This window comes from Mobula birostris, chromosome 13 (assembly GCF_030028105.1).
Source record: "Mobula birostris isolate sMobBir1 chromosome 13, sMobBir1.hap1, whole genome shotgun sequence".
NCBI classification, from domain to species: Eukaryota; Metazoa; Chordata; class Chondrichthyes; order Myliobatiformes; family Myliobatidae; genus Mobula; species Mobula birostris.
The window spans coordinates 106,558,282-106,582,099 of NC_092382.1; the positions used below are offsets into that span (position 1 = coordinate 106,558,282).

Below are 23,818 nucleotides of genomic sequence, written 5' to 3' on the forward strand. Positions count from 1 at the left end.
TGATCTCTTTAGACACAAGAGCCAGATCTAACTCCCTCTTAAAAAAAACAACGTTCTGGCCTCAACTGTTTCCTGTGTCAGAGAATTCCACAGATTCACCACTCTCTGTGTGAAGAAGTTTTTCCTAAACTCGGTCCGAAAAGGCTTCCCCTTTATCCTCAAACTGTGACCCCTCGATCTGGACTTCCCCAAATTCCGGAGCAATCTTCCTGCATCTAGCCTTTCCAATCCCTTTAGAATTTTATACGCTTCAATCAGATCCTCCCTTAATCTTCTAAATTCCAGAGACTATAAGCCTAGTCGATCCAGTCTTTTATCATATGAAAGTCCTGCCATCCCAAGAATCAATCTGGTGAACCTTCTTTGTATGTCCTCTATGGCAAGAATGTCTTTCCTCAGATTAGGGGACCAAAACTGCACAAAGTACTCCAGGTGTGGTCTCACTAAGGCCTTGTACAACTGCAGTAGTACCTCCCTGCTCCTGTATTCGAATCCTCTCGCTATAAATGCCAGCATACCATTTGCCCTTTTCACCGCCTGCTGTACCTGCATGCCCACTTTCAATGACTGGTGTATAATGACACCCAGGTCTCGTTGCACCTCCCCTTTTCCTAATCGGCCACCATTCAAATAATAAACTGTTTTCCTGTTTTTGCCACCAAAGTGGAAAACCTCACATTTATCCACATTAAATTGCATCTGCCATGAATTTGCCCACTCACCTAACCTATCCAAGTCACCCTGCATCCTCTTAGCATCCTCCTCACAGCTAACACTGCTGCCCAACTTTGTGTCATCCGCAAACTTGGAGATGCTGCATTTAATTCACTCATATAGATCATTAATTATATTGTAAACAACTGGGGTCTCAGCACTGAGCCTTGGGTTACCCCACTAGTCACTCCCTGCCATTCTGAAAAGGTCCCATTTATTCCACTCTTTGCTTTCTGTCTGCCAACCAATTCTCTATCCACATCAATAGCTTACCCCAAAAACTGTGTGCTTTAAGTTTGCCCACTAATCTCCTGTGTGAGACCTTGTCAAAAGCCTTTTGAAAATCCAAATATCCCACATCCACTGGTTCTCCCCTATGCACTCTACTATTTACATCCTCAAAAAATTCTATGAAATTCGTCAGACAAGATTTTCCTTTCACCAATCCATGCTGACTTTGTCCGATGATTTCACCGCTTTCCAAATGTGCTGTTATCACATCTTTTATAAGTGACTCTAGCATTTTCCCCACCACCGATGTCAGGCTAACCTATAATTCCCCAGTTTCTCTCTCCCTCCGTTTTCTAAAAGCAGGGTTACATTAGCCACCCTCCAATCCTCAGAATCTAGTCCAGTATCTAAAGAGTTTTGAAAAATTATCACCAATGCATCCACTATTTCTTGGGCTACTTCCTTAAGCACGCTGGGATGCAGATCATCTGGCCCTGGGGATTTATCTGCTTTTAATCCCTTCAATTTACCTAACACCACTTCCCTACGAACATGAGTTTCCCTTAATTCCTCCATCTCACGAGACCCTCTGTCCCCTACTATTTCCGGAAGATTATATATATCCTCCTTAGTGAAGACCGAACCAAAGTAGTTATTCAATTGGTCTGCCATGTCCTTTTTCCCCATAATCAATTCACCTGTTTCTGTCAGTAGGGGACCTACATTTGTCTTAACCAATCATTTTCTTTGTCTAGCCGACTTGTAATTCACTCAAAAAATTGTAATAGGTTTGTCAGGCAGGATTTTCCTTTAAGGAATCCATGCTGAGTTCTGCCTATCTTGCCATATCCCTTAGGTACTCTGTAACCTGATCCTTGACAATCGACTCCAACAACATCCCAACCACCGATGTCGAGCTAATAGGTCTATAATTTCCTTTTTGCTTCCTTGCTCCCTTCTTAAACATCTGAGTGACATTTGCAACCTTCCAGTCCTCCAGAACCATGCCAGAATCTATCGACTTTTGAAAGATCATCGCTAATGCCTCCGCAATCTCCACAGCTACTCTCTTCAGAACACGCGGGTGCATTCCATCTGCTCCGGGAGATTTATCTACCTTTAGACTATTCAGCTTCCTGAGTACTTTCTGTGTCGTAATTGTGATAGTGCACATTTCTCTTCCCTGCCTCCCTTGAGTGTCCGGTATACTGCTGATGCCTTCCTCAGTGTAGACTGACGCAAAATACACGTTCAGTTCCTCCGCCATCTCCTTATCATAATTCCATGTATGTATCCAAGCTCTCAGCTCAGCACCTTTGTTCCTGATGTTTCTTGCAGTGAAATACACCCACGTTAGCCCTTCAGCCTTCCTCTCTTTACACCCTTTATTCTGCTTCTCTTTCCTCAAAGCCTATCACCTCCCAGCTTCTTACTTCATTTCCCTTCCCCGATCACTCATCTTTCCCCTCATCTGCTCTCAAGATGTGTATAGGTTTTGAGGGGAATAGATAGGGTGAATAAAATGCACCCTATTCCCATCATTCCCAGAAAATAGGTGCAGGAGCAGGCCGTTCGACCCTTCGAGCCTGCAACTTCATTCAGTATGGTCATGGCTGATCATCCAACTCAGAACCCGATAGCAGCCTTCCCTCCATACCCCCTGATCTCTTTAGCCACAAGAGCCAGATCTAACTCCCTCTTAAAAAAGCCAACGAACTGGCCTCAACTGTTTCCTGTGTCAGAGAATTCCACAGATTCACCACTCTCTGTGTGAAGAAGTTTTTCCTAAACTCGGTCCGAAAAGGCTTCCCCTTTGTCCTCAAACTGTGACCCCTCGATCTGGACTTCCCCAACTTCGGGAACAATCTTCCTGCATCTAGCCTTTCCAATCCCTTTAGGATTTTATACGCTTCAATCAGATCCCCCCTCAATCTTCTAAATTCCAGAGACTATAAGCCTAGTCGATCCAGTCTTTTATCATATGAAAGTCCTGCCATCCCAAGAATCAATCTGGTGAACCTTCTTTGTATGTCCTCTATGGCAAGAATGTCTTTCCTCAGATCAGGGGACCAAAACTGCACAAAATACTCATGGTGTGGTCTCACAAAGGCCTTGTACAACTGCAGTAGTACCTCCCTGCTCCTGTACTCGAATCCTCTTGCTGTGAATGCCAGCATACCATTCGCCTTTTTCACCGCCTGCTGTACCTGCATGCCCACTTTCAATGACTGGTGTATAATGACACCCAGGTCTCGTTGCACCTCCCCTTTTCCTAATCGGCCACCATGCAAATAATAATCTGTTTTCCTGTTTTTGCCACCAAAGTGGGAAACCGCACATTTATCCACATTAAATTGCATCTGCCATGCATTTGCCCACTCACAAAACCTATCCAAGTCACTCTGCATCCTCTTAGCATCCTCCTCACAGCTAACACTGCCGCCCAGCTTCGTGTCATCTGCAAACTTGGAGATGCTGCATTTTATTCCCTCATATAGGTCATTAATTATATTGCAAACAACTGGGGTCTCAGCACTGAGCCTTGGGTTACCCCACTATTCACTCCCTGCCATTCTGAAAAGGTCCCGTTTATTCCACTCTTTCCTTTCAGTCTGCCAACCAATTCTCTATCCACATCAATACCTTACCCCAAATACTGTGTGCTTTAAGTTTGCCAACTAATCTCCTGTGTGGGACCTTGTCAAAAGCCTTTTGAAAATCCAAATATCCCACATCCACTGGTTCTCCCCTATCCACTCTACTATTTACATCCTCAAAAAATTCTATGAAATTCGTCAGACAAGATTTTCCTTTCACCAATCCATGCTGACTTTGTCCGATGATTTCACCGCTTTCCAAATGTGCTGTTATCACATCTTTTATTAGTGACTCTAGCATTTTCTCCAACACCGATGTCAGGCTAACCTATAATTCCCCGGTTTCTCTCTCCCTCCGTTTTCAAAAAGCGGGGTTACATTAGCCACCCTCCAATCCTCAGAATCTAGTCCAGTCTCTAAAGAGTTTTGAAAAATTATCACTAATCAATCCACTATTTCTTGGGCTACTTCCTTAAGCACTCTGGGATGCAGACCATCTGGCCCTATGGATTTATCTGCCTTTAATCCCTTCAATTTACCTAACACCACTTCCCTACGAACATGAGTTTCCCTTAATTCCTCCATCTCACGAGACCCTCTGTCCCCTACTATTTCCGGAAGATTATATATATCCTCCTTAGTGAAGACCGAACCAAAGTAGTTGTTCAATTAATCTGCCATGTCCTTTTTCCCCATAATCAATTCACCTGTTTCTGTCAGTAGGGGACCTACATTTGTCTTAACCAATCATTTTCTTTGTCTAGCCGACTTGTAACTCACTCAAAAAATTGTAATAGGTTTGTCAGGCAGGATTTTCCTTTAAGGAATCCATGCTGAGTTCTGCCTATCTTGCCATATCCCTCTAGGTACTCTGTAACCTGATCCTGGACAATCGACTCCAACAACATCCCAACCACTGATGTCAAGCTAATAGGTCTATAATTTACTTTTTGCTTCCTTGACCCCTTCTTAAACATCTGAGTGACATTTGCAACCTTCCAGTCCTCCGGAACCATGTCAGAATACATCGACTTTTGAAAGATCATCGCTAATGCCTCCGCAATCTCCACAGCTACTTTCTTCAGAACATGCGGGTGCATTCCATCCGCTCCGGGAGATTTATCTGCCTTTAGACTATTCAGCTTCCTGAGTACTTTCTGTGTCGTAATTGTGACAGCGCACATTTCTCTTCCCTGCCTCCCTTGAGTGTCCAGTATACTGCTGATGCCTTCCTCAGTGAAGACTGACGCAAATTACACGTTCAGTTCCTCCGCCATCTCCTTATCATAATTCCATGTATGTATCCAAGCTCTCAGCTCAGCACCTTTGTTCCTGATGTTTCTTGCAGTGAAATACACCCACTTTAGCCCTTCAGCCTTCCTACCTTTACACCCTATATTCTGCTTCTCTTTCCTCAAAGCCTATCTCCTCCCAGCTTCTTATTTCATTTCCCTACCCCGATCACTCATCTTTCCCCTCATCTGGTCTCAAGATGTGTATAGGTTTTGAGGGGTATAGATAGGGTAAATAAAATGCACCCTATTCCCATCATTCCCAGAATCACTTGGCGTGGTGGATAGAGCCAAAGTAGTTCCGTAATCAGTGACACGTCTGTGCACTACATAAGAGAATGGATACAGTCAGTGACACGACAAACTCACAGGCAAAGTGTCACCTCATCTGGATGGGCAGGCCTGGCACTTGTTAAGACCCGACGTGGATTATAAGCAGAGAATGGATAAACTCGCGTTGGTTTCTCTGCAGCTGCGGAGGCTGAAGGAAAATTTAACAAATGTTTGTCAGATTACAGAGTCACAGATAGAATACACAATTGGTTTTGTTGAAATATCACAGACGAGGTGGCATGCCTTTATGCTGAGAGGGGTTAAGTTGAAAGGAGATATGTGGGGCAAGGTTTTGATGACATCTTGTGGTGGGTGCATGAAATGCCCCTCCAGGGGTGATACTTCAAGCAAATACAACAGAGGGGATCAAGAGACTCTTCAATAGGTACATGAACGTGCAGGAAATGGACAAGTGGGGATATTATATTGTTAGATGGCATGAGTTCAGTGGGGCATTAAATGAGAAATTAATGGCATGTTTCTCGACTGTTTTGTTCACTGTTCCAAGTTCATAGAACATAGAACATAGAATAGTACAGCTCAGTACAGGCCCTTCGGCCCACAATGATGTGCCGACCCTCAAACCCTGCCTCCAATCTTAGCCCCCAACTTAAATTCCTCCATATACCTGTCTAGTAGTCTCTTAAACTTCACTAGTGTATCTGCCTCCACCACTGACTCAGGCAGTGTATTCCACACACCAACCACTCTCTGAGTAAAAAACCTTCCTCTAATATCCCCCTTGAACTTCCCACCCCTTACCTTAAAGCCATGTCCTCTTGTATTGAGCAGTGGTGTCCTGGGGAAGAGGCGCTGGCTATCCACTCTATCTATTCCTCTTATTATCTTGTACACCTCTATCATGTCTCCTCTCATCCTCCTTCTCTCCAAAGAGTAAAGCCCTAGCTCCCTTAATCTCTGATCATAATGCATGCTCTCTAAACCAGGCAGCATCCTGGTAAATCTCCTCTGTACCCTTTCCAATGCTTCCACATCCTTAATATAGTGAGGTGACCAGAACTGGACACAGTACTCCAAGTGTGCCCTAACCAGAGTTTTATAAAGCTGCATCATTACATCGCAACTCTTAAACTCCATCCCTCGAATTATGAAAGCTAACACCCCGTAAGCTTTCTTAACTACCCTATCCACCTGTGAGGCAACTTTCAGGGATCTGTGGACATGTACCCCCAGATCCCTCTGCTCCTCCACTCAACCATGTATCCAGCCACTTACTTTGTACTCTGCCTTGGAGTTTGTACTTCCAAAGTGTACCACGTCAAACTTCTCCGAGTTGAACTCCATCTGCCTCTTCTCAGCCCACTTCTGCATCCTGTCACTGTCTCTCTGCAATCTTTGACAATCCTTCACACTATCTACAACAGCACCAACCTTTGTATCATCTGCAAACTTGCCAACCCACCCTTCTACCTCCGCATCCAGGTCGTAAATAAAAATCACGAAAAGTAGAGGTCCCAGAACAGACCCTTGTGGGACACCACTAGTCACAATCCTCCAATCTGAATGTACTCCCTCCACCACCACCCTCTGCCTTCTGCAGGCAAGCCAATTCTGAATCCACCTGACCAAACCTCCCTGGCTCCCATGCCTTCTGACTTTCTGAATAAGCCTACCGTGTGGAACCTTGTCCAATCTTGTTCCTCGGAATGTTTTTCAACCCTTGGACTGGATCCAGCAGCTCTGGCTGATCATACCAGTTCTTGTGAAATCTTCATCACTATTCTCCACCTTATACCAACAAATCAAACCTACAACCCTTTCTTGACAGTTTCAGGTAAATTTATTATCAAAACATGTATACATTACCACGGGATTCATGGAGATTCAATTTCTTGCACCTGTTGAGAAGGAAAAAAAACACACAACAGAATTTATTAAAAACTGCACAGGAAAAGACAAAGACAGAGAAGCTACCGATGGGCAAGGGTAATAAAGGGTGAAAATAAAAAAAAATACGACTATGATATTGAGTTGTAGACTCTGTGAAAGTGAGTCTGTAGGTTGTGGAATCAGTTGAGATTTGTTGATGAATGAGGTTATCCACATCGGTTCAGGAGCCTGATGGTTGTAGGGTAACAACTGTTCCTGAACAAAGGGGTCCAGCGACCCTCTCCCAGATGTAGTGGTGAGGAGAGAGCGTATCCTGAATGCTGGGTGTCCTTGATGATAGATGCTGCTTTCCTGTGGTAGTGGCCCATGTGAATCACAAACAGAACCCTCTCCTGCTGGGGAAGTGCAGGATCTAATAGACTGTGAGGCAAGACCCTCTTGAATACATTTGTCCTTGACCAGCATTTCAGGTCCTGGGAGGGAATAAAGTCTCCCTCATGTGGACAGGATCCTGAAATAACTATGGCACAACTGTAGAGCCGATGGGGTGGTGCGTGTGTTTTCCACTCTTCACTGAAAACCTCAAGGAGCTCGAAGTATTCCTTGGAAACTTCCTCAGAACATTTTAGTTCAAAGACTTGGGAATGTCAGAGGCAGCTCGGAAACATAGACTACGATCTTGGGAATTCTGTAAGCTTCTGGGAGGCAGAGCAGATAACAGCAGGAAGCCCAGCCCAGGATACTGCCATTAGACCATAACAGGGCCTTGCTGTCAAAACCATGGACACTCTAAGAGGAGGTCCAAAATCTGCCTCCCAATCTGCTCCTCAGTATCTCTGCTGCTACCAGGGGGACTATAGAATACACCCAATAGATTAACTGCTCCCTTTCCTGTTCCTGACTTCCACCCATATTGACTCAAAAGAGGATCCTGCTACATTACCCACCCTTTCTGTAGCTTTAATAGTATCCCTGAACGGTAATGCCATCCCTCCTCCCCTTTTACGCCCACCATCTATCCCTTTTAAAGCTCTGAAGTCCAGGAATATTGAGAATCCTTTCCTGCCCTGGTGCCAGCCGAGTCTCTGTATTGGCCATTACATCATAAGACCATAAGACCATAAGCCAAAGGAGCAGAAGTTTGCCATTCGGCTCATCGAGTCTGCTCCGCCAGTTTATCATGTGCTGATCCATTCTCCCATTTAGTCCCTCTCCCCGCCTTCTCACCATAACCTGTAATGCCCTGGCTACTCAGATACCTATCAATCTCTGCCTTAAATACACCCAATGACTTGGCCTCCACTGTCTGCCCGTGGCAACAAATTCCATAGATTCACCACCCTCTGGCTAAACAAATTTCTTCGCATTTCTGTTCTGAACGCTTAAGTCATGCCCTCTCGTACCAGACTCCCCCATCATGGAAACAACTTCACCACATCCATTCTGTCCATGCCTTTCAACATTCAAAATGTTTCTATGCAGTCTCCCTTCAATCTTCTAAACTCCAAGGAATACAGTCCAAGAGCGGAAAACTTTCCTCATATGTTAACGCTCTCATTCCCGGAATCATTCTAGTGAATCTTCTCTGTACCCTCTCCGACGTCAGCACATCCTTTCTTAAATAAGGAGACCAAAACAGCCCACAGTAACCCAAGTGAGGTCTCACCAGCGCCTTATAGAGCCTCAACATCACATCCCTGCTCCTATACCCTATTCCTCTAGAAATGAATGCCAACATTGCATTCGCCTTCTTCACCACCGACTCAACCTGGAGGTTAACCTGAAAGGTATCCTGTATGAGGACTCCCAAGTCCTGTTGCATCTCAGAACTTTGAATTCTCTCCCCATTTAAATAATAGTCTGCCTGTTTATTTCTTCTGCCAATGTGCATCACCATACACTTTCCAACATCGTATTTCATTTGCCACTTCTTTGCCCATTCTTCCAATCTATCCAAGTCTCTCTGCAGACTCTCCATTTCCTCAGCACCACCAGCCCTTCCAACTATGTTCATATAATCAGCAAGATTAGCCACAAAACCATCTATTCCATAATCCAAATCGTTGATGTACAATGTAAAAAGAAACGGCCCCAATACGGACCCCTGTGGGACACCACTGGTAACCGGCAGCCAACCAGAGTAGGATCCCTTTATTCCCACTCTCTGTTTCCTGCCAATCAGCCAACGCCCTATCCACGTATGTAACTTTCCCGTCGTTCCATGGGCTCTTATCTTGTTAAGTAGACTCATTTGTGGCACCATATCAAAGGCCTTCTGAAAACCCAAATATACAACATCCACTGCATTTCCCTTGTAGAAATATATAGAAATATAGAAAATAGGTGCAGGAGCAGGCCGTTTGGCCCTTCGAGCCTGCAACTTCATTCAGTATGGTCATGGCTGATCATCCAACTCAGAACCCTATAGCAGCTTTCCCTACATACCCTTCTGATCTCTTTAGCCACAAGAGCCAGATCTAACTCCCTCTTAAATATAGGCAATGAACTGGCCTCAACTGTTTCCTGTGTCAGAGAATTCTACAGATTCACCACTCTCTATGTGAAGAAGTTTTTCCTAAACTCGGTCCGAAAAGGCTTCCCCTTTATCCTCAAACTGTGACCCCTCGATCTGGACTTCCCCAACTTCAGGAGCAATCTTCCTACATCTAGCCTTTCCAATCACTTTAGGATTTTATACGCTTCAATCAGATCCACCCTCAATCTTCTAAATTCCAGAGACTATACGCCTAGTCGATCCAATCTTTTATCATATGAAAGTCCTGCCATCCCAAGAATCAATCTGGTGAACCTTCTTTGTATGTCCTCTATGGCAAGAATGTCTTTCCTCAGATTAGGGGACCAAAACTGCACAAAATACTCATGGTGTGGTCTCACAAAGGCCTTGTACAACTGCAGTAGTACCTCCCTGCTCCTGTACTCGAATCCTCTTGCAGTGAATGCCAGCATACCATTCGCCTTTTTCACCGCCTGCTGTACCTGCATGCCCACTTTCAATGACTGGTGTATAACGACACCCAGGTCTCGTTGCACCTCCCCTTTTCCTAATCGACCACCATTCAAATAATAATCTGTTTTCCTGTTTTTGCCACCAAAGTGGAAAACCTCACATTTATCCACATTAAATTGCATCTGCCATGCATTTACCCACTCATATAACCTATCCAAGTCACCCTGCATCCTCTTAGCATCCTCCTCACAGCTAACACTGCCGCCCAGCTTCGTGTCATCTGCAAACTTGGAGATGCTGCATTTAATTCCCGCATATAGGTCATTAATTATATTGCAAACAACTGGGGTCTCAGCACTGAGCCTTGGGTAACCCCACTAGTCACTCCCTGCCATTCTGAAAAGGTCCCGTTTATTCCACTCTTTCCTTTCAGTCTGCCAGCCAATTCTCTATCCACATCAATACCTTACCCCAAATACTGTGTGCTTTAAGTTTGCCAACTAATCTCCTGTGTGGGACCTTGTCAAAAGCCTTTTGAAAATCCAAATATCCCACATCCACTGGTTCACCCCTATGCACTCTACTATTTACATCCTCAAAAAATTCTATGAAATTCGTCAGACAAGATTTTCCTTTCACAAATCCATGCTGACTTTGTCCGATGATTTCACCGCTTTCCAAATGTGCTGTTATCACATCTTTTATTAGTGACTCTAGCATTTTCCCCAACACCGATGTCAGGCTAACTATAATTCCCCAGTTTCTCTCTCCCTCCGTTTTCAAAAAACGGGGTTACATTAGCCACCCTCCAATCCTCAGAATCTAGTCCAGTATCTAAAGAGTTTTGAAAAATTATCACCAATGCATCCACTATTTCTTGGGCTACTTCCTTAAGCACTCTGGGATGCAGACAATCTGGCCCTGTGGATTTATCTGCCTTTAATCCCTTCAATTTACCTAACACCACTTCCCTACGAACATGAGTTTCCCTTAATTCCTCCATCTCACGAGACCCTCTGTCCCCTACTATTTCCGGAAGATTATATATATCCTCCTTAGTGAAGACTGAACCAAAGTAGTTATTCAATTGGTCTGCCATGTCCTTTTTCCCCATAATCAATTCACCTGTTTCTGTCAGTAGGGGACCTACATTTGTCTTAACCAATCATTTTCTTTGTCTAGCCGACTCGTAACTCACTCAAAAAATAGTAATAGATTTGTCAGGCAGGATTTTCCTTTAAGGAATCCATGCTGAGTTCTGCCTATCTTGCCATATCCCTCTAGGTACTCTGTAACCTGATCCTGGACAATCGACTCCAATAACATCCCAACCACCGATGTCAAGGTAATAGGTCTATAATTTCCTTTTTGTTTCCTTGCTCCCTTCTTAAACATCTGAGTGACATTTGCAATCTTCCAGTCCTCCGGAACCATGCCAGAATGTTTCGACTTTTGAAAGATCATCGCTAATGCCTCCGCAATCTCCACAGCTACTTTCTTCAGAACACGCGGGTGCATTCCATCTGCTCCGGGAGATTTATCTACCTTTAGACTATTCAGCTTCCTGAGTACTTCCTGTGTCGTAATTGTGACTGCGCACATTTCTCTTCTCTGCCTCCCTTGAGTGTCCGTTATACTGCTGATGCCTTCCTCAGTGAAGACTGACGCAAAATACACGTTCAGTTCCTCCGCCATCTCCTTATCATAATTCCATGTATGTATCCAAGCTCTCAGCTCAGCACCTTTGTTCCTGATGTTTCTTGCAGTGAAATACACCCACTTTAGCCCTTCAGCCTTCCTACCTTGACACCCTTTATTCTGCTTCTCTTTCCTCAAAGCCTATCTCCTCCCAGCTTCTTACTTCATTTCCCTTCCCCGATCACTCATCTTTCCCCTCATCTGCTCTCAAGATGTGTATAGGTTTTGAGGGGAATAGATAGGGTGAATAAAATGCACCCTATTCCCATCATTCCCAGAATCACTTGGCGTGGTGGATAGAGCCAAAGTAGTTCCGTAATAAGTGACACGTCTGTGCACAACATAGGAGAATGGATACAGTCAGTGACACGACAAACTCACAGGCAAAGTGTCACCTCATCTGGATGGGCAGGTCTGGCACGTGTTGAGCCCCGACGTGGATTATAAGCAAAGAATGGATAAACTCGCGTTGGTTTCTCTGCAGCTGCGCAGGCTGAAGGAAAATTTAACAAATGTTTGTCAGATTACAGAGTCACAGATAGAATAGGCAATTGGTTTTGTTGAAATATCACAGACGAGGTGCCATGTCTTTATGCTGAGAGGGGTTAAGTTGAAAGGAGTTATGTGGGGCAAGGTTTTGTTGACATCTTGTGGTGGGTGCATGAAATGCCCCTCCAGGGGTGATACTTGAAGCAAATACAACAGAGAGGATCAAGAGACTCTTCAATAGGTACATGAACGTGCAGGAAATGGACAAGTGGGGATATTATATTGTCAGATGGCATGAGTTCAGTGGGGCATTAAATGAGAAATTAATGGCATGTTTCTTGACTGTTTTGTTCACTGTTCCAAGTTCATAGAACATAGAACATAGAATAGTACAGCACAGTTCAGGCCCTTCGGCCCACAATGTTGTGCCGACCCTCAAACCCTGCCTCCAATCTTAGCCCCCAACTTAAATTCCTCCATATACCTGTCTAGTAGTCTCTTAAACTTCACTAGTGTATCTGCCTCCACCACTGACTCAGGCAGTGCATTCCACGCACCAACCACTCTCTGAGTAAAAAACCTTCCTCTAATATCCCCCTTCAACTTCCCACCCCTTACCTTAAAGCCATGTCCTCTTGTATTGAGCAGTGGTGCCCTGGGGAAGAGGCGCTGGCTATCCACTCTATCTATTCCACTTATTATCTTGTACACCTCTATCATGTCTCCTCTCATCCTCCTTCTCTCCAACGAGTAAAGCCCTAGCTCCCTTAATCTCTGATCATAATGCATACTCTCTAAACCAGGCAGCATCCTGGTAAATTTCCTCTGGACCCTTTCCAATGCTTCCACATCCTTCCTATAGTGAGGTGACCAGAACTGGACACAGTACTCCAAGTGTGGCCAAACCAGAGTTTTATGGAGCTGCATCATTACATCGCGACTCTTAAACTCCATCCCTCGACTTGTGAAAGCTAGCACCCCATAAGCTTTCTTAACTACCCTATCCACCTGTGAGGCAACTTTCAGGCAACACACATAAAAGTTGCTGGTGAACGCAGCAGGCCAGGCAGCATCTCTAGGAAGAGGTGCAGTCGACATTTCAGGCCGAGACCCTTCGTCAGGACTAACTGAAGGCGGACATTTACCCCCAGGTCCCTCTGCTCCTCCAGACAACCAGCTATCCAGCCACTTACTTTGTACTCTGCCTTGGAGTTTGTCCTTCCAAAGTGTACCACATCAAACTTCTCCGGGTTGAACTCCATCTGCAACTTCTCAGCCCACTTCTGCATCCTGTCCCTGTCTCTCTGCAATCTTTGACAACCCTCTACACTATCTACAACAGCACCAACCTTTGTATCATCTGCAAACTTGCCAAACCACCCTTCTACCTCCGCATCCAGGTCGTAAATAGAAATCACGAAAAGTAGAAGTCCCAGAACAGACCCTTGTGGGACACCACTAGTCACAATCCTCCAATCTGAATGTACTCCCTCCACCACCACCCTCTGCCTTCTGCAGGCAAGCCAATTCTGAATCCACCTGGCCAAACCTCCCTGGCTCCCATGCCTTCTGACTTTCTGAATAAGCCTACCATGTGGATTCTTGTCCAATCTTGTTCCTTGGAATGTTTTTCAACCCTTGGACTGGATCCAGCAGCTCTGGCTGATCTTACCAGTTCTTGTGAAATCTTCATCACTATTCTCCACCTTATACCAACAAATCAAACTGAAAACACTTCCTTGACAGTTCCAGGTAAATTTATTATCAAAACATGTATACATTACCACGTGATTCTTGGAGATTCAATTTCTTGCACCTGTTGAGAAGGAAAAAAAACACACAATAGAATTTATTCAAAACTGCAAAGGAAAAGACAAAGACAGAGAAGCTACCGATGGGTAACGATAATAAAGGGTGAAAATAAAAAAAAATATGACTACGATATTGAGTTGTAGACTCTGTGACAGTGAGTCTGTAGGTTGTGGAATCAGTTGAGATTTGTTGATGAATGAGGTTATCCACACCGGTTCAGGAGCCTGATGGTTGTAGGGTAACAACTGTTCCTGAACAAAGGGGTCCAGTGTCCCTCTCCCAGATGTAGTGGTGAGGAGAGAGCGTATCCTGAATGCTGGGCGTCCTTGATGATAGATGCTGTTTTCCTGTGGCAGTGGCCCATGCGAATCACAAACAGAACCCACTCCTGCTGGGGAAGTGCAGGATCTAATAGACTGTGAGGCAAGACCCTCTTGAATACATTTGTCCTTGACCAGCATTTCAGGTCCTGGGAGGGAATAAAGTCTCCCTCATGTGGACAGGATCCTGAAATAACTATGGCACAACTGTAGAGCCGATGGGGTGGTGCGTGTGTTTTCCACTCTTCACTGAAAACCTCAAGGAGGTCGACGTATTCCTTGGAAACTTCCTCAGAACATCATAGGTCAAAGACTAGGGAATGTCAGAGGCAGCTCGGAAACATAGATTACCGTCTTGGGAATCCTGTAAACTTCTGGGAGACAGAGCAGATGACAGCAGGAAGCCCAGCCCAGGATACTGCTATTAGATCATAACAGGGCCTTGCTGTCAAAACCATGGACACTCTCAGAGGAGGTCCAAAATCTGCCTCCCAATCTGGTCCTCAGTATCTCTGCTGCTACCAGGGGGACTATAGAATACACCCAATAGATTAACTTCTCCCTTCCTGTTCCTGACTTCCACCCATACTGACTCGAAAGAGGATCCTGCTACATTACCCACCCTTTCTGTAGTTGTAATAGTATCCCTGACCAGTAATGCCATCCCTCCTCCCCTTTTACACCCCCCATCTATCCCTTTTAAAGCTCTGAAGTCCAGGAATATTGAGAATCCTTTCCTGCCCTGGTGCCAGCCGAGTCTCTGTAATGGCCATTACATCATAAGACCATAAGACCATAAGCCAGAGGAGCAGAAGTTTGCCATTCGGCTCATCGAGTCTGCTCCGCCATTTTATCATGAGCTGATCCATTCTCCCATTTAGTCCCTCTCCCCGCCTTCTCACCATAACCTTTGATGCCCTGGCTACTCAGATACCTATCAATCTCTGCCTTAAATACAGCCAATGACTTGGCCTCCACTGTCTGCCCGTGGCAACAAATTCCATAGATTCACCACCATCTGGCTAAACAAATTTCTTCGCATTTCTGTTCTGAACGCTTAAGTCATGCCCTCTCGTACCAGACTCCCCCATCATGGAAACAACTTCACCACATCCATTCTGTCCATGCCTTTCAACATTCAAAATGTTTCTATGCAGTCTCCCCTCAATCTTCTAAACTCCAAGGAATACAGTCCAAGAGCGGAAAAACGTTCCTCATATGTTAACCCTCTCATTCCCGGAATCATTCTAGTGAATCTTCTCTCTGCTCTCTCCAACGTCAGCACATCCTTTCTTAAATAAGGAGACCAAAACAGCCCACAGTACTCCAAGTGAGGCCTCACCAGCGCCTTATAGAGCCTCAACATCACATCCCTGCTCCTATACCCTATTCCTCTAGAAATGAATGCCAACATTGCATTCGCCTTCTTCACCACCGACTCAACCTGGAGGTTAATCTGAAAGGTATCCTGTATGAGGACTCCCAAGTCCGGTTACATCTCAGAACTTTGAATTCTTTCCCCATTTAAATAATAGTCTGCCTGTTTATTTCTTCTGCAACGTGCATCACCATACACTTTCCAACATCGTATTTCATTTGCCACTTCTTTGCCCATTCTTCCAATCTATCCAAGTCTCTCTGCAGACTCTCCGTTTCCTCAGCACTACCGGCCCTTCCAACTATGTTCGTATCATCAGCAAGATTAGCCACAAAACCATCTATTCCATAATCCAAATCGTTGTTGTACAATGTAAAAAGAAACGGCCCCAACACGGACCCCTGTGAACACCACTGGTAACCGGCAGCCAACCAGAATAGGATCCCTTTATTCCCACTCTCTGTTTCCTGCCAATCAGCCAACGCTCTATCCACGTGTATAACTTTCCCGTCATTCCATGGGATCTTATCTTGTTCAGTAGACTCATGTGTGGCACCTTATCAAAGGCCTTCTGAAAACCCAAATATACAACATCCATTGCATCTCCCTTGTAGAAATATATAGAAAGATAGAAAATAGGTGCAGGAGCAGGCCGTTCCACCCTTCGAGCCTGCAACTTCATTCAGTATGGTCATGGCTGATCATCAAACTCAGAACCCTATAGCAGCCTTCCCTCCATACCCCCTGATCTCTTTAGCCACAAGAGCCAGATCTAACTCCCTCTTAAAAAAGCCAACGAACTGGCCTCAACTGTTTCCTGTGTCAGAGAATTCCACAGATTCACCACTCTCTGTGTGAAGAAGTTTTTCCTAAACTCGGTCCGAAAAGGCTTCCCCTTTATCCTCAAGCTGTGACCCCTCGATCTGGACTTCCCCAACTTCGGAAGCAATCTTCTTGCATCTAGCCTTTCCAATCCCTTTAGGATTTTATATGCTTCAATCAGATCCCCCCTCAATCTTCTAAATTCCAGAGACTATAAGCCTAGTCGATTCAATCTTTTATCATATGAAAGTCCTGCCATCCCAAGAATCAATCTGGTGAACCTTCTTTGTATTGTCCTCTATGGCAAGAATGTCTTTCCTCAGATTAGGGGACCAAAACTGCACAAAGTACTCCAGGTGTGGTCTCACTAAGGCCTTGTACAACTGCAGTAGTACCTCCCTGCTCCTGTATTCGAATCCTCTCGCTATAAATGCCAGCATACCATTTGCCTTTTTCACCGCCTGCTGTACCTGCATGCCCACTTTCAATGACTGGTGTATAATGACACCCAGGTCTCGTTGCACCTCCCCTTTTCCTAATCGGCCACCATTCAAATAATAAACTGTTTTCCTGTTTTTGCCACCAAAGTGGAAAACCTCACATTTATCCACATTAAATTGCATCTGCCATGAATTTGCCCACTCACCTAACCTATCCAAGTCACCCTGCATCCTCTTAGCATCCTCCTCACAGCTAACACTGCCGCCCAACTTTGTGTCATCCGCAAACTTGGAGATGCTGCATTTAATTCACTCATATAGATCATTAGTTATATTGTAAACAACTGGGGTCTCAGCACTGAGCCTTGGGTTACCCCACTTGTCACTCCCTGCCATTCTGAAAAGGTCCCATTTATTCCACTCTTTGCTTTCTGTCTGCCAAACAATTCTCTATCCACATCAATACCTTACCCCAAATACTGTGTGCTTTAAGTTTGCCCACTAATCTCCTGTGTGAGACCTTGTCAAAAGCTTTTTGAAAATCCAAATATCCCACATCCACTGGTTCTCCCCTGTCCACTCTACTATTTACATCCTCAAAAAATTCTATGAAATTCGTCAGACAAGATTTTCCTTTCACCAATCCATGCTGACTTTGTCCGATGATTTCACCGCTTTCCAAATGTGCTGTTATCACATCTTTTATAAGTGACTCTAGCATTTTCCCCACCACCGATGTCAGTCTAACCTATAATTCCCCAGTTTCTCTCTCCCTCCGTTTTCAAAAAGCGGGGTTACATTAGCCACCCCCCAATCCTCAGAATCTAGTCCAGTATCTGAAGAGTTTTGAAAAATTATCACCAATGCATCCACTATTTCTTGGGCTACTTCCTTAAGCACGCTGGGATGCAGATCATCTGGCCCTGGGGATTTATCTGCTTTTAATCCCTTCAATTTACCTAACACCACTTCCCTACGAACATGAGTTTCCCTTAATTCCTCCATCTCACGAGACCCTCTGTCCCCTACTATTTCCGGAAGATTATATATATCCTCCTTAGTGAAGACCGAACCAAAGTAGTTATTCAATTGGTCTGCCATGTCCTTTTTCCCCATAATCAATTCACCTGTTTCTGTCAGTAGGGGACCTACATTTGTCTTAACCAATCATTTTCTTTGTTTAGCCGACTTGTAATTCACTCAAAAAATTGTAATAGGTTTGTCAGGCAGGATTTTCCTTTAAGGAATCCATGCTGAGTTCTGCCTATCTTGCCATATCCCTTAGGTACTCTGTAACCTGATCATTGACAATCGACTCCAACAACATCCCAACCACCGATGTCGAGCTAATAGGTCTATAATTTCCTTTTTGCTTCCTTGCTCCCTTCTTAAACATCTGAGTGACATTTGCAACCTTCCAGTCCTCCAGAACCATGCCAGAATCTATCGACTTTTGAAAGATCATCGCTAATGCCTCCGCAATCTCCACAGCTACTCTCTTCAGAACACGCGGGTGCATTCCATCTGCTCCGGGAGATTTATCTACCTTTAGACTATTCAGCTTCCTGAGTACTTTCTGTGTCGTAATTGTGATAGTGCACATTTCTCTTCCCTGCCTCCCTTGAGTGTCCGGTATACTGGTGATGCCTTCCTCAGTGAAGACTGACGCAAAATACACGTTCAGTTCCTCCGCCATCTCCTTATCATAATTCCATGTATGTATCCAAGCTCTCAGCTCAGCACCTTTGTTCCTGATTTTCTTGCAGTGAAATACACCCACGTTAGCCCTTCAGCCTTCCTACCTTTACACCCTTTATTCTGCTTCTCTTTCCTCAAAGCCTATCACCTCCCAGCTTCTTACTTCATTTCCCTTCCCGATCACTCACCTTTCCCCTCATCTGCTCTCAAGATGTGTATAGGTTTTGAGGGGAATAGATAGGGTGAATAAAATGCACCCTATTCCCATCATTCCCAGAATCACTTGGCCTGGTGGATAGAGCCAAAGTAGTTCCGTAATCAGTGACACGTCTGTGCACTACATAAGAGAATGGATACAGTCAGTGACACGACAAACTCACAGGCAAAGTGTCACCTCATCTGGATGGGCAGGTCTGGCACATGTTGAGACCCGACGTGGATTATAAGCAGAGAATGGATAAACTCGCGTTGTTTTCTCTGCAGCTGCGCAGGCTGAAGGAAAATTTAACAAATGTTTGTCAGATTACAGAGTCACAGATAGAATAGGCAATTGGTTTTGTTGAAATATCACAGACGAGGTGGCATGTCTTTATGCTGAGAGGGGTTAAGTTGAAAGGAGATATGTGGGGCAAGGTTTTGTTGACATCTTGTGGTGGGTGCATGAAATGCCCCTCCAGGGGTGATACTTGAAGCAAATACAACAGAGAGGATCAAGAGACTCTACAATAGGTACATGAACGTGCAGGAAATGCACAAGTGGGGATATTATATTGTTAGATGGCATGAGTTCAGTGGGGCATTAAATGAGAAATTAATGGCATGTTTCTCGACTGTTTTGTTCACTGTTCCAAGTTCATAGAACATAGAACATAGAATAGTACAGCACAGTTCAGGCCCTTCGGCCCACAATGTTGTGCCGACCCTCAAACCCTGCCTCCAATCTTAGCCCCCAACTTAAATTCCTCCATATACCTGTCTAGTAGTCTCTTAAACTTCACTAGTGTATCTGCCTCCACCACTGACTCAGGCAGTGCATTCCACGCACCAACCACTCTCTGAGTAAAAAACCTTCCTCTAATATCCCCCTTGAACTTCCCACCCCTTACCTTAAAGCCATGTCCTCTTGTATTGAGCAGTGGTGCCCTGGGGAAGAGGCGCTGGCTATCCACTCTATCTATTCCACTTATTATCTTGTACACCTCTATCATGTCTCCTCTCATCCTCCTTCTCTCCAACGAGTAAAGCCCTAGCTCCCTTAATCTCTGATCATAATGCATACTCTCTAAACCAGGCAGCATCCTGGTAAATCTCCTCTGGACCCTTTCTAATGCTTCCACATCCTTCCTATAGTGAGGTGACCAGAACTGGACACAGTACTCCAAGTGTGGCCAAACCAGAGTTTTATGGAGCTGCATCATTACATCGCGACTCTTAAACTCCATCCCTCGACTTGTGAAAGCTAGCACCCCATAAGCTTTCTTAACTACCCTATCCACCTGTGAGGCAACTTTCAGGCAACACACATAAAAGTTGCTGGTGAACGCAGCAGGCCAGGCAGCATCTCTAGGAAGAGGTGCAGTCGACATTTCAGGCCGAGACCCTTCGTCAGGACTAACTGAAGGCGGACATTTACCCCCAGGTCCCTCTGCTCCTCCAGACAACCAGCTATCCAGCCACTTACTTTGTACTCTGCCTTGGAGTTTGTCCTTCCAAAGTGTACCACATCAAACTTCTCCGGGTTGAACTCCATCTGCCACTTCTCAGCCCACTTCTGCATCCTGTCCCTGTCTCTCTGCAATCTTTGACAACCCTCTACACTATCTACAACAGCACCAACCTTTGTATCATCTGCAAACTTGCCAAACCACCCTTCTACCTCCGCATCCAGGTCGTAAATAGAAATCACGAAAAGTAGAAGTCCCAGAACAGACCCTTGTGGGACACCACTAGTCACAATCCTCCAATCTGAATGTACTCCCTCCACCACCACCCTCTGCCTTCTGCAGGCAAGCCAATTCTGAATCCACCTGGCCAAACCTCCCTGGCTCCCATGCCTTCTGACTTTCTGAATAAGCCTACCGTGTGGATTCTTGTCAAATCTTGTTCCTCGGAATGTTTTTCAACCCTTGGACTGGATCCAGCAGCTCTGGCTGATCTTACCAGTTCTTGTGAAATCTTCATCACTATTCTCCACCTTATACCAACAAATCAAACTGAAAACACTTCCTTGACAGTTCCAGGTAAATTTATTATCAAAACATGTATACATTACCACGTGATTCTTGGAGATTCAATTTCTTGCACCTGTTGAGAAGGAAAAAAAACACACAATAGAATTTATTCAAAACTGCAAAGGAAAAGACAAAGACAGAGAAGCTACCGATGGGTAACGATAATAAAGGGTGAAAATAAAAAAAAATATGACTACGATATTGAGTTGTAGACTCTGTGACAGTGAGTCTGTAGGTTGTGGAATCAGTTGAGATTTGTTGATGAATGAGGTTATCCACACCGGTTCAGGAGCCTGATGGTTGTAGGGTAACAACTGTTCCTGAACAAAGGGGTCCAGTGTCCCTCTCCCAGATGTAGTGGTGAGGAGAGAGCGTATCCTGAATGCTGGGCGTCCTTGATGATAGATGCTGTTTTCCTGTGGCAGTGGCCCATGCGAATCACAAACAGAACCCACTCCTGCTGGGGAAGTGCAGGATCTAATAGACTGTGAGGCAAGACCCTCTTGAATACATTTGTCCTTGACCAGCATTTCAGGTCCTGGGAGGGAATAAAGTCTCCCTCATGTGGACAGGATCCTGAAATAACTATGGCACAACTGTAGAGCCGATGGGGTGGTGCGTGTGTTTTCCACTCTTCACTGAAAACCTCAAGGAGGTCGACGTATTCCTTGGAAACTTCCTCAGAACATCATAGGTCAAAGACTAGGGAATGTCAGAGGCAGCTCGGAAACATAGATTACCGTCTTGGGAATCCTGTAAACTTCTGGGAGACAGAGCAGATGACAGCAGGAAGCCCAGCCCAGGATACTGCTATTAGATCATAACAGGGCCTTGCTGTCAAAACCATGGACACTCTCAGAGGAGGTCCAAAATCTGCCTCCCAATCTGGTCCTCAGTATCTCTGCTGCTACCAGGGGGACTATAGAATACTCCCAATAGATTAACTTCTCCCTTCCTGTTCCTGACTTCCACCCATACTGACTCGAAAGAGGATCCTGCTACATTACCCACCCTTTCTGTAGCTGTAATAGTATCCCTGACCAGTAATGCCATCCCTCCTCCCCTTCTACACCCCCCATCTATCCCTTTTAAAGCACTGAAGTCCAGGAATATTGAGAATCCTTTCCTGCCCTGGTGCCAGCCAAGTCTCTGTAATGGCCATTACATCATAAGACCATAAGACCATAAGCCAGAGGAGCAGAAGTTTGCCATTCGGCTCATCGAGTCTGCTCCGCCATTTTATCATGAGCTGATCCATTCTCCCATTTAGTCCCTCTCCGCGCCTTCTGACCATAACCTGTAATGCCCTGGCTACTCAGATACGTATCAATCTCTGCCTTTAATACACCCAATGACTTGGCCTCCACTGTCTGCCCGTGGCAACAAATTCCATAGATTCACCACCCTCTGGCTAAACAAATTTCTTCGCATTTCTGTTCTGAACGCTTAAGTCATGCCCTCTCGTACCAGACTCCCCCATCATGGAAACAACTTCACCACATCCATTCTGTCCATGCCTTTCAACATTCAAAATGTTTCTATGCAGTCTCCCCTCAATCTTCTAAACTCCAAGGAATACAGTCCAAGAGCGGAAAAACGTTCCTCATATGTTAACCCTCTCATTCCCGGAATCATTCTAGTGAATCTTCTCTCTGCTCTCTCCAACGTCAGCACATCCTTTCTTAAATAAGGAGACCAAAACAGCCCACAGTACTCCAAGTGAGGCCTCACCAGCGCCTTATAGAGCCACAACATCACATCCCTGCTCCTATACTCTATTCCTCTAGAAATGAATGCCAACATTGCATTCGCCTTCTTCACCACCGACTCAACCTGGAGGTTAACCTGAAAGGTATCCTGTATGAGGACTCCCAAGTCCGGTTACATCTCAGAACTTTGAATTCTTTCCCCATTTAAATAATAGTCTGCCTGTTTATTTCTTCTGCAACGTGCATCACCATACACTTTCCAACATCGTATTTCATTTGCCACTTCTTTGCCCATTCTTCCAATCTATCCAAGTCTCTCTGCAGACTCTCCGTTTCCTCAGCACTACCGGCCCTTCCAACTATGTTCGTATCATCAGCAAGATTAGCCACAAAACCATCTATTCCATAATCCAAATCGTTGTTGTACAATGTAAAAAGAAACGGCCCCAACACGGACCCCTGTGAACACCACTGGTAACCAGCAGCCAACCAGAATAGGATCCCTTTATTCCCACTCTCTGTTTCCTGCCAATCAGCCAACGCTCTATCCACGTGTATAACTTTCCCGTCATTCCATGGGATCTTATCTTGTTCAGTAGACTCATGTGTGGCACCTTATCAAAGGCCTTCTGAAAACCCAAATATACAACATCCATTGCATCTCCCTTGTAGAAATATATAGAAAGATAGAAAATAGGTGCAGGAGCAGGCCGTTCCACCCTTCGAGCCTGCAACTTCATTCAGTATGGTCATGGCTGATCATCAAACTCAGAACCCTATAGCAGCCTTCCCTCCATACCCCCTGATCTCTTTAGCCACAAGAGCCAGATCTAACTCCCTCTTAAAAAAGCCAACGAACTGGCCTCAACTGTTTCCTGTGTCAGAGAATTCCACAGATTCACCACTCTCTGTGTGAAGAAGTTTTTCCTAAACTCGGTCCGAAAAGGCTTCCCCTTTATCCTCAAGCTGTGACCCCTCGATCTGGACTTCCCCAACTTCGGAAGCAATCTTCTTGCATCTAGCCTTTCCAATCCCTTTAGGATTTTATATGCTTCAATCAGATCCCCCCTCAATCTTCTAAATTCCAGAGACTATAAGCCTAGTCGATTCAATCTTTTATCATATGAAAGTCCTGCCATCCCAAGAATCAATCTGGTGAACCTTCTTTGTATGTCCTCTATGGCAAGAATGTCTTTCCTCAGATTAGGGGACCAAAACTGCACAAAGTACTCCAG

The 23,818-nt window shown here is 45.0% G+C and overlaps 1 protein-coding gene across 1 annotated transcript in view; it reads right to left on the bottom strand.

The window, feature by feature from the left end:
* LOC140208143 (uncharacterized) overlaps positions 1–23,818 on the bottom strand; it is a 259,811-nt gene that overhangs the window by 8,240 nt on the left and 227,753 nt on the right. The window contains exons 2-6 of the mRNA XM_072276625.1: positions 20,916–20,947; positions 13,958–13,989; positions 12,066–12,177; positions 6,995–7,026; positions 5,204–5,315 (exon numbers count right to left, since the gene is read on the bottom strand). Of these exons, the coding sequence (XP_072132726.1) occupies positions 5,204–5,315; positions 6,995–7,026; positions 12,066–12,177; positions 13,958–13,989; positions 20,916–20,947 (320 nt within the window). The remainder of the gene's footprint in view (positions 1–5,203; positions 5,316–6,994; positions 7,027–12,065; positions 12,178–13,957; positions 13,990–20,915; positions 20,948–23,818) is intronic.